Source organism: Hyaena hyaena, unplaced genomic scaffold, assembly GCF_003009895.1.
Source record: "Hyaena hyaena isolate Hyena2069 unplaced genomic scaffold, ASM300989v1 scaffold_882, whole genome shotgun sequence".
Taxonomy (NCBI): Eukaryota; Metazoa; Chordata; class Mammalia; order Carnivora; family Hyaenidae; genus Hyaena; species Hyaena hyaena.
This window is the reverse complement of record NW_024081513.1, coordinates 521,747-533,909: the sequence shown is the minus strand read 5'-3', so window position 1 is coordinate 533,909 and position 12,163 is coordinate 521,747. Positions and strand designations below refer to the sequence as shown.

Here is a 12,163-nt window from a genome sequence, read left to right as displayed (position 1 = left end):
AATAAAACCACTCCTAATAGTTTCTAATAGATTCCAAAGTGGGGGGAGAGGAACCAAAGTTTTAACAGTAAACTGTTCATAGGCAAGCACCTACCATCTGCAAAGCACTATGCTAGTTACCATCTCTCAAAAATTAAATCAAATCCCTCCTTCTCAGAAGCATAAAACTTAAAGGCCACATAGGAATAGTACCATGGCCAAGGTGGGGGTGGGGGATCTACCTGGACTACCAAGGTCATTTTCCACCCAACAATTTCAAAATCAGAACCAGTCATAGATCTGATAAAAAAGTTATCCATATTTTTCATGAACAACACCCATATGTGCATTTAGTCAATCTTTTCAATACCAGTGATGGATTAGTTATGATTTTATACATACACAGTGTATATGTATAAGTATACATATATTGAAGTGAAGTTGCCTGGCCCAACAAAGTCCCTATAAGATTTAGCGAAGCCTAGAACTGGGAGTCAGGAGAACACTTCTAATACTAATTAGCTCTGTGACTTTGGAGGAAATGAAACCAATCTTCTCAGGCCTTCTAACACATATTGTATCTTTGGGTAAGTTATTAAACATCGCTAGGTCTATTCCTGCGTCTACAAACTTATAGAGTCTAGAAAGTATCTGGATTGAAGGTTTTCACTTTAAATGCAGATTCTCAGGCCTACTCCCCATGATTCAGAATGTCTGCACTGGAAGCTAGGAAGCTAAATGTCCACCAAGCAACACAGGTGACTGAAATATGCAGGTGGTCCTCAGCCACATTTGAGGTCATCGCAAGTCCTAGTCATACCACATGATTTCTAAAGTCTCTACCTGTATAAAAAAAATGACACAACTCATTTGAGCACCAACGTCTTAGGAATTCTGGATCTAGCATAATGTGCAGGCCATAGTATATGATAAACAAATATTTATAGAGAGGAAGAAAGGGAAGGATGGAGGAAGGAAGGAGGCTAGCTAGCTTACTGTCATATTTTTGGCTAGGAAACATACAAAATGGTAGTAAAATTAAAACTGGGTAAACATACATCAGCAGCTGAAGAGCAAAGGCCTCAGTCTATACACACATATATTTTAAATACAATAGGAGTTGCCATCAAACTGCAAACTACTAAAGAGAAAAGGGGAAAAAACATTACGCAGAAGCCCAAAGAATTTTAATGGAAAATTACTAGTGACTAAAACATAGCAACTGTTTACTCCAGGCAGAAGAGAACAGGGAATTTTAAGGATTGGGACTTAGAATTGGGCTCAAGTTTGAAGTAACTGGTTATTCAAATGCATAAATTTATTTGAGGTATAAGTATATGGATTCCAGAAATATTGTTGGCAATATTAACTTCTGTCCAGTTTAATTCCATTTTCCCATTCACTTACATTATAATTTTTGAGATGTTTTATCTTCACTTCTGATGATCTTCAAATGTCAATGGCTCTTAACACATTAACTGTAAACAAACACACAAAGGAACTTAGGGGAATTTCGATATTTAAGGAACCCTACAGTGAAGTATTCTACATTATTCTGTAAAGCCTGCAGCATAGGGAATGGCAAGAGGAGGGTTTGGCACCATGTTTTGTAATTTATCTGACATTCAAAATGTAGTATTGTTTTAATGACACTATCCTCTTAATCATCAAGCAAAGAAAAAAAAAGCATCCAATGTTCTGTCTGAAGAAAACAACATTCCAAACTAGAGAAAATTCTCTCCAAATATGCATACTCTGCATGGACTAATGTACTGTGTACACATTATCCTTTTCCTGCTCAGAGGTGCAGCCAAGCACTCTACCACCCATCAACCTGACTCAAGACTGCCCTCTGACTACCAGGTTTTGGCCTGGACCTTGAACATTAGATCTTCAGGTATGATCATTTCTTTATGAAGACCCTGACATTAAACAGACTTGACCAAATGTCAAACTGCTCTCCCTAATCTTCAGTTTTCTCATGTGTAAAATGGAAACAGTAATACTGTTTATTTTACACAATTATGAGGATAGGAGAATATGCATATTAAAGGATTTAGCACTCAAAATTATTGTTATTATTTATACTTATTATTTATGTTAGTATTAATAATCACAATAACATTAATTTATAGAATAACTGTCTATTATCTGAAAAGCAAAGCTTATCCCAGGAGCTTATATTTTTAGGTACTGCCTTTGGTTATAATGGAAGAATATTATTCAATACCAGTAGCAGAGGACATCTGTATCGTATAAAATTTTATTTTTGATCTTTCTGGGTATCCTGGCACAGCTCAAGAAAATTAACCTCCTTATAACCAGGAGCATATCATCAGCCAAAGTTATTCCTTTTGCTAATACACGACCTGCTAACAAAGTCCTACTTGAAAAAGTGCTCACTTACAGTCATCTGTGAACGCAATTCTGTTAAGATGTATTGGTTACTCATGCCTATTAAACCCTCTGAGCCCGAAGAATAATCCAATCCAGAGGAGACTTCCCTACCCTCTTCTACTCACTCCCAAATGACTAAACAACTATGCTTGACATTACATGCTTAAAATAGTAACATTTAAATTAGAAAACCCAAAAATGCATAAACACAGATTTCTGTAAATTTTCAAATTTGTAAATCAAAGATATAAAAACACACACAAAATATTGGCAAAAGCACTCAGAAACTAACATGGCCCCAAATGTCCAGATTTATTTCCCTTACAGAAACCAAACCTTTAGGACTAAAATTAGAGAAAATACCTAAGTAGAACCTGATGCAGTGTTTTGGAGGGAGATAAAACACATGGATACATGGCTTGGAAATAAACTGAGAACTGCAGAAGAAGAAGTAGTGTAGGCCACCATCCTCAGCACACCACTATTTTACCATGCAATTCCTTGAGCTCTTCAAAGGAAGTAAAAAGTGAAATAGTACAGCTGATCATTCTTCATTTCATTTCCATTTGCCTTTCACTTCATGAGCTGACAATTAATAACTATAACTCTTTTATGTTATAATCCCTGATTAGGATTATAAAAATCTGGCCCAAAATAATACACAAAAAAGTAGAAAGTTTAAATAACTGGAGTTTAGAGTGCTCCAAGATACAGTTTTCTTTTCTGGTCTATCATGTCTCTCAGTGCATTTTCTACCTTGGTCACTGTCTTTATGAGTCTCAGAATGCCTCTACCATAAGTGAAGTATTGTAGACTTTAACCAGAAAATGTCTTCCTCGCTAAAATGATTCATTTATGTAATATGAAGAAGCTAATTATCTCCAATTAGCTTCTCTCCTATTTCTTACAGACAGAACCTCCGATTTTTAGCTCAGCACAAGCCTCCCAGAAGAGACTATATATGCTAGCCTTCCTTTTGGCTACGTACAGCCATGGGAACATGTTCTGGCCAACTGTATAGAAGCTTAAAAGACTGCATATTATCTTCAAAAAAGAATCCTTTAAAGAGAGAGAACATACCTTTCTTCTTCCCTTCCTCCTTTCCCGTGACTTCAATGAATGCAAAGGTTAGCGCTCCAAGAGCAGTTCTGTTCATGAGATAACATTGGAATAAAGAGTCGTTGCCCTTAACACTTTGGGCCCACTATATCAGATCTGTACTGACTACCGCTGGCCTTTATACCGGTGAAAAACTAAAATTATCTTAGCTAAGCCAGTTAGTTTGGATTTTCTGTTATACTCTGTGAAATCTAAACCCTAACTTTAAAAAAATAAGAGGAGTTTTCCAAGTATCACTGTTTAGGGCTTTTGAAGTATACAGTTTAAAACACATTTTTTAAAAATTTTTAACATTTTTTATTTATTATTGAGAGACAGAAAAAGACAGAGTATGAGCATGAGAGAGGCAGAGAGAGGGGGAGACACAGAATCTGAAGGAGGATCCAGGCTCTGAGCTGTCAGCACAGAGCCCAATGCAGGGCTCAAACTCACAAACTGCAATATCATGACCTGAGCTGAAGTTAGATGCTTAACCAAGTGAGCCACCCAGCCGTCCCTAAAACATATTTTTTTAATGTTTATTTATTTATTTTGAGAGAGAGAGAGAGAGAGAGAGTGTGAGTATCTGCACATGTGCAAGCAGGGAAGGGGCAGAGAGAGAGGGAGAGAATCCTAAGTTAGACCCCACGCCCAGTGTGGAGCCCGACCTGAGCCGAGATAAGAGTCAGATGCTTAACAGACTGAGCCACCCGGGGACCCCTAAAACATATTTTAAAAGTTAATTCCTATTATATTGAAAACATAGCAAATGCCCTTATTTAATACAGATTAAAAAGTTTTTAAAGAGCCCAAGAGATAATCGCATCCAATAAGAGTCTCTGAAAGAATGAAAAGTCATCAGCGATTATTGCCACAGTAAGTACTAAGTACTTGGGCAGGGAAAGAATTACAAAGGTGGCACATTAGCGGTCTATAGTGATGACAGCATCGGTACATGTACAGAAACACATTAAGAAGAATAGTGCAATTAGTTCTGTGTAACAGAATTACAGGAAAGGGAACTGAGGTTATTATTTTCATTAAGAGGACATCTTCACCAATGTCTTTAATTTTAATAACTTTGTACCAACCTTTTTTTCCCCAATAGCTCCATTTTTAACCTGACTTCCTGTGGAAAGCAGGCTTATAAAACCACTCCCTGTCCTTGATTATAACCTCTCAATACTTTTCAATCCTATCCACAGGTTTAACTAAATCAAACAATAGGACAAAGATAGAAGTGTTTTACCTATTCAAACCTAATTTTCTCGAAAAGAAAAAACACTCTCTACTAAAATCTAGAGCATTTCCACTGGTCAAGTCCTGAATCACATGCAACCTTTGGCCCTGGTGATTTTGAATACAATAGCATGAACTTGGCACCTTTACAAAATAAACTTACTGCTTTCTGGACATCTGTATCAGGGTTATTTCCTTCCCTTGGGCGTAATCCAGACTTCACTGGTTCAGGTGATGGTTTCCTGGAATTACTTATTTATAATATATTTTTTTAATGTTACCACTGATGTATCTTACCAAAGACCTATTTTTAAGAAAAGGCCTAAAACACATATTCCTGATGTGTTACTCATGGCTGAGAAAAAGAAAAAAAAAAACCTCGGGAAATTTCCTAAAATTGGATATTATAAATCCACAAGAGATAACTTTTACCTTCCACTACTTCAATCCATATTTGTACAAAAATGCTTTCAGTAATAGGCTTATGGTAGTTGTAACACAGCCTTTAACTTAGTCTACTTTAACAAATATTGATGGAGTTATTAGAAAACAATTAGTAAAAGACCCAAGGCAGTGGCTCTCAAATTCTTAGTTTAGGATCACCTGGAGGACTAGCTAAAACAAACCACAGGCTTCACCCCTAGAGTTTTTTATCCAATTAGATCTGAGGTAAGATCAGGGAATCTATAGTTTCAACAAATCCCCAAGGGATGCTGATGCTATTGATTTGGGAACTAATGATCTACATTAATAGAAGATTACTGATGATAGCATAAAGAGGAAAGAAGAAAACATATAGGGAACCCAATCTCAGCTCTAATATACTTGTATACTTTTGACTAGTAATTAATCTTCTTAAATGTTCCTTCAGAAAAATCTACACAGTAATTATTGATTAGTTAATAATATCACTGGATCTCATCTGACAGAACTTTAAAGTTCTTTTAGGGTCCTGGAAAAATGAAATCCAAAATAAGTAGTTTTTAAGTGACCAAGACATTCTATGTCTGACACAGGTGCTAGTTATATGGCCAACACTGGAAGTTCAACCTGTGAGTCTCACTAAGTTGCACAGCGAGTTTCCAGCACTAATCCTGGTCAGCTGCCTCGGAAGACATGCCAAGAGTCACAAGGGGAGTGGGTAAGAATGTGTGATTGGACACAAATCCATCACCACTACTGGAAAACGACTGAAAGGATATTTCCTATCAACATATCACCTCTAAGTGACTTTGAGACTGAAACTAAAGATAAGACCTTACAACAAAATGTGTCTCAGAAATCTCAAAAACTTTTCTCCCTTTTCAGACTACTAAGTACCGTCAAAATTCATGGAAACAAAAATCCAGGATTTGCTATTTTCAGATGATGATAATTTTAAAGGAAAACACATACCTTAAAAAATGTAATTAATTGAAGACTACGTTTTTGGGTATATTCTGTGTACCACCCTTTACTTTTCTAAGTTAAATGTAAACATGTGCATATAAATAAGTAAATATAAATGCTAATGAATTTATAGACTAGCAATGAACTTTTACACCAAAATAATCTGAGACAAACAAGTGGTGCCCAGAATAGCTACAGCATGAGGGTATATAAAGGATGAAAGAAATAGGCATTAAATAAAATGACTGACAAGATAAGTTAGACAGAAAGAAACCAAAATAATCAAGAGTAGCAGACAGAAAAGCAAGTTGGTGAAGGGAACACACTGTTGTGAAGATCTATAGGACTGAGCACAGAAAAGATAACATAATCAATTAAACCCGCTCAGTGTGTCAAGAGACACATATTTGTGTCAAGCAAAAATAACTTTAGCTTGAACCTGAAACTGTGGCTTTACAGGCCAAATTCAACATAAGAAAACGCTTTTTAATCCTTTGAGTGGACACAACATATAAAAGAACGATGAACATTCAGTCAACCATTCTTTATTCAAATGTTCACTGGGCACCTATCTGGCACTGGATGTGTCAGCATTTATTTGATTATGCATAGTAAAAAATAATCAAAGAAACCCACTCAAGTAGTGCATTTTATAACAGTGTACAAACTGAAAAAAATGGAAAACCAGACTAAGAAGGCCAAATACTACTAATATAGTGTCAAATTCTGCTGCATAACTTATACAAATCTAAGGCTCAGGCCTACCCTAGCTATCAAATCTAGGCCACAGTATTGTTTTAACTCTATCCGGTATAAGCCATACTTATGTCAAGAATCAGAGCAAGAACAACAAGAATTGAATTACAGAATATAGCTAGGTTGTCAATGTGCTGAAGTGAATTTTTTCCCAACTCTCTCTCTATGGGGCTAGACATATTGAAGAATGGAAAACAGCAGAATATACAAGAGCTACCGAACAGCTCACTGAAGTCAAGCAACTCCAAGCAAGACTCACCAAAGAAAATTAGTTTTTTTAAGGATGCATAACTATAGCTGATGAGGAAACTGCCAGCTGGATATCATATGAAAAATAAAATCACTCTTTTCTGGCCAAAAAGCATCAAGTCTATGATGACCTAGAAGGGAAGGCCTAGACCTGCAACAGCAACACGGAGATGACTACAGATATAGATTGACAGATATATAGATAGATACAGATATCAATAGATATCAAGATTCAACATGTGTTTAGTGTGAACTACAGAGCCCACAAAAGCCAGTTACCCAAATGCAATGGTGTGTCATTTTCAAAAAAACAATGGGCAACCAGAAAGACTAATGTATTGTTTTTCAGATTTATATTCTTCCTATATCCCAGAAAAGCATAAAACAACTTATAAATTAACACACTTAAATATAATATTATTTTTAAACTGAATTCATCTAATAGTAGAAGTACTTGAAGAAATTAGAGAGGAGTGTATTACCAACTTCAGTTACAAATCTAACCGAAGTCTCTTCGCTAAATTGTAGAGAAAGATCTGGTTACATAGTTTCTATTTTCAAACAAATGGGAAGAATACATTTTTTGCATAAACAATTTTTCTTGGAGCTAAATTCAGCAGAAATTTGTGTCAATGTAGTCTGTAAATGACACAAGAAACACACTGAACATATAAACTATTATTGTAGGGGAGGTATAAAAAAATTCACATGGCAATTTCCTAACTGAAAATCTGAAATTAAAAATTTCCTAATTGTAAAACACAGAAGGCATAAAAATAAACTACAACTTAACCGCAACATTTCTCCAAAAGGCTGAGATAATACAGTCCAAACATTGATATTTTGCTTCATCATAAGCTATCAAAGTAAAAATTTAAACTACTGTATAGCCATTTAGCAAAGCTATTATAATCATGATTGTCTACCCTGCCTCTGTATTAGAAGTACCTACAATTGACTGTTAGCCTAGATAAGTTTAAATTTAAACTTTCTTTTTTTTTCTTTTTTTAATTTTTTTTAAATATTTTATTTATTTCTAGGAGAGAGAGAGAGAGACAGCGTGAGCAGGGGAGGGTCAGAGAGAGAGGGAGTCACAGACTGAAACAGGCTCCAGGCTCTGAGCTGGCAGTCAGCACAGAGCCCGACGCGGGGCTCGAACCCACGAACCGCGAGATCATGACCTAAGCGAAAGTCGGACGCTTAACCGACTAAGCCACCCAGGCGCCCCTAAATTTAAACTTTCTAACAAATGTCTACAATGCAGCTATTCTATACTATGCTGCCTCCTGTGGTTCTAAACCCTCTTGCTTGGGTGGGATTACTGGTTGCCTCATTTGTTTTATGTTTTATCCTGAACCATAGCTGTCATTTGTAACTTTCCTATAAAATTATAATTTTCCAACATGTTTCCTGCTTAATTTTAAATCTCAGCTTTCTAAATTTCAGAGTAATAAACATAAAATTTTAAAAATACTTGAAACAAATGTACAATATATGTGATTGAATGCAAAGAAAAATTCTTGTCTCCTGGGTAATTATATCTACAAATTCAAAAAATGTTTATTGAGCACCTCTGACATACAGCTTCTCTGTTAAATGCTGGAAATAAAAAAATGAGTAAGGTCCTTGCCCTCCAGTAGCTTACAGCCTAATAAAAAAGACAATTAAACCAACAATTATACTGTGTTTGTTAAGAACTCTGAAAAAAGTGTGGGTAGGCTGCTACGAGTGCTTTAGGAAGATAATCTTAATTTGTAATGATGGTATCACCTAATAATTTCCCAATGAGATCTGAACAGTAATAGGAAAACATGGCAGTATCACCCATATTTAGTGAAGTCCAAAATGAATTAAAAGGGAGAAACTTCAATTTATTCAGAAGAAAATGAAAATTATGTTTTCATATAGCAGATCAGTATCTAATAACAATTAGACTATTTTTCGATGGGAAAAACCCTGATTTCATAGTGGATATATAATACACACAGGTCTTCTATTACTTCCTCCCAAATTTTTAAATCACTGTTTAAAACCAAAGGAAAAAATTCATCCAAAACATGTCTAGTTAATATTCACAACAGCTGTCTGCAAAACTGCATACGAAAGTCCTCCTCAAAATTCCAGGGGAAGAAAAAATCCCATCTGGTACAAGAGAAATAACCAGGAGAACCGGTAGTTCAAGAAGGAAGAAAACTACCACTCATTATTCACTCTGGGGTTAAGGGCTACTCAGATTCCTAGATAATGACTTTCCGCTGTAAGATTTAGAAAAGAAACGTTACAGTGGGCATTTTTATTTACATTTTTAAAACGCAAAGGGTGGTGGATGGTCAGAGTATAGGAAAAATCATGAAAGAGATAAGGAAGTGAAGTGATGGAAAAAAAGAGGAAAGGGTGGGCAAGAATCCAAAAATCAAAGACATACGGACAATGGAGGAAAGACTGAAGGATGGTTTTGAAAAGAGTACAGTACAGAAAGAAAGGCAGAGAGAGAGGAAATGAGGGATGGTGGCTGGGGGAAGGGCTGTCCAAAAAAATATTCGAGATGGAAAGAGAAACTAATGAACCGGGGCTGCCTCAACCAGGGATAAAAACGAGATCGTTGTACGAAAGGTAGAATCACCGATAAGGCGGCAGTGAGTTTTAACCTCCCTTTTCCCAGCCTCTAACCCCCACAGGGGGAGGAAGAAGTGGCTCCCAAGTCCCAGGGAAGGAATTTCGGCGCAGCCTTCGGAAGCACCGTCCGAGAGGTGGGGCACCAGCCAGCGGGTCCCCGGCCCCTCTCCATCCCTCTCGGGCGCTGGGCGGGGCCGCGGGCATCCTGGTTACCTGGACAGGGAGTCCACGCTGGGCGGCCGCGCCGCGGGCGGCTGGGAGCCAAGACTCTCGCAGCTCGAGCTCTTCTCCATGGCGCGGCGGGGGCAGCGGGAGGGAAAGGCTGAAGCGACCTCCGCGGCGGCGGGGCGGGAGGAGCGGAGGGCGGAGTGCGCCGGGCAGGGGCCGCGGTCAGGCCAGCGCCGGCCCGGGAGGGAGACCGGAAGCGGCCATGTTCCCCCAGACTGCACCGCGCCCAGGGGCCGCCGAGGAGCGGGAGGACCCCGCGGCGCCCCTCCGACTGCGGCCCCGACGCGCTGCGCTCGCTGCGTGCGCTCGCTGCGTGTCCCGCGCGGCCTCTAGACCCTGGGAAAGGGAGGTGGCCGCCCCGGGCGGGAGAGAGTCCCCGGAGTCTGAGGAGACGAGGACCCCGTGGGAGGAGAGGGAATTTTAGAAATGAGAGAGAGGATTAAGGGAATATTAGGGACTAAGGTCTCCGGGGAAGAAAGGGACAAGGCTGACAGGTAGGGGGATGACTGAGGCAGGAAAGGTGCGGGTCAAGGACAGTGAGACGACGGAGTAATAACGGAATGTGGGCCAGCAGTAGGGTGAAGGGGCAGACAGAACGTGGAGAATCACGAAGGGAAAGAACATAGGGGAACGTAAAGGGTGAGCAAACTAGGAATGGTGAAGTCTTCACCAGATTTGGGACCGAAACTAATAATTGAATAATTATTATTAAATAGCTATTAAAAGCTGGTTTAGCGAGTCAGACATGAGTTCAAGTCCTGCATCTGCCGGTTACATGCAGTGTAGCCCAAGGCATAGACTGTCGACTTCCTTAGCTGTAAAATAGGGAGACTAATGACTTCACGGATTGGATGAGTTAGTGCACATAACATGCTTTCAACAATTTTTGGCACATAGTAAGCGCTCAAATATTAGATGTTAATATTACTACCTACCTCATAAAGGTTGTTAGGATGCATATATTAATGCGTATAAAGAGTTCCTAATACAACTGCAATAAATGGACAGGAATATATAGGAAGGGTGGCAGGGAAGTGATTAGTATGGGAAAGGTAGTAGAGAAAGTACCGGACAGGTACGAAAAAAATTAATGCTCCTCATTCTATCTCCATTCCCCCACCGACCCAACATTATAGAAAAGGCACTAGAAAAGCAGACATTTTCAGTCCTGCTATGACTTGACTTAAAGTCTGTGTGGTCTGGAAGTGTGCAGGGGAAAAACACTTTGGTGTTAGTCCATGGCACATACAAGGATGTATGGAAGAGGAAAACGGGAACCGAGAAGTGCGCAAAAATTATTAGACACGTCTATATACTATTGTATGCGGTGGTGTTGGGTAGGGGACAAACCAACAATCTTTCCCTGCCCTCTCAAATTCCTGCAGAGCAGGAAGGGAGGGTAGAGAGATAAAACTGTGATAAGAGAATAGGAACTGGGTGAAGGGGAAATGTTCTGCTGGTAATTTTCTGTTACGGAAGACGCAGGAAGGACAAAAAAAAAAAAAAAAAAGAAAGCATAAAGGAACTTTTCTGATTGAGACTGAATCCCAGTTACCCCGTGTGTGAAATATAAAATGATGCAAAGATTATTTCTGTAAAATAACAGTGAATTGTTAAAAAAAAAAAAAAAAAGTCCTTGTTAGGATAGACAGAATTCTGTTCGTTTAAACTAGTGTTTTGTTTTGTTTTATGTTTATTTGTGAGACAGAGTGCAGGACCCAAGGAGGAGGAGCTGAGAGAGGGGGCATGAAAGATCTGAAGCAGTGTCTGATGACAGCAGAAGCCCTATGCAGGGCCCAAACTCACGGACCATGAGATCAAGGCCTTAGCTGAAGTTGGATGCTCAACCAACTGAGCCACTTCCGTGCTCCAAGCTAGGTTTAATTTATAGGGACAACTGATGTTTGTTTAAGAAAGTCTTACAGTATAGCACCAGTGAAATATTAACATGCAAGTACTCCCCCAAAGAACAACCTAACCTAGTCGTGTTCAGCATACTTATTAAAATAAAAAGGGTTTAAGCACAAAAGGCTCTGCCTTTTTTTTTTTTAATTTTTTTTAATGTTTTATTTATTTCTAGGAGAGAGAGAGACACAGCATGAGCAGGGAAGGGTCAGAGAGAGAGGGAGTTACAGACTGAAACAGGCTCCAGGCTCTGAGCTGGCAGTCAGCACAGAGCCCAACGCGGGGCTCGAACCCACGAACCGCGAGA

At 38.8% G+C, this 12,163-nt stretch overlaps 1 protein-coding gene across 2 annotated transcripts in view; it reads right to left on the bottom strand.

Annotated features, from left to right (window-relative positions):
• Positions 1-10,615, bottom strand: part of MTMR2 (myotubularin related protein 2) — a 132,349-nt gene extending 121,734 nt beyond the window's left edge. The window contains exons 1-2 of one of the 2 annotated variants that reach the window (XM_039220323.1): positions 9,937-10,028; positions 1,387-1,457 (exon numbers count right to left, since the gene is read on the bottom strand). Coding sequence is in view for 1 of the 2 variants with exons in the window: in XM_039220322.1 (XP_039076253.1) it covers positions 9,937-10,016 (80 nt within the window). In the remaining variant the exon portion in view is untranslated. Of the gene's footprint in view, positions 1-1,386; positions 1,458-9,936 lie in introns of both variants that reach the window. The other variant, XM_039220322.1, reaches the window with a different exon arrangement.
• Positions 10,616-12,163: the final 1,548 nt, after the last annotated feature.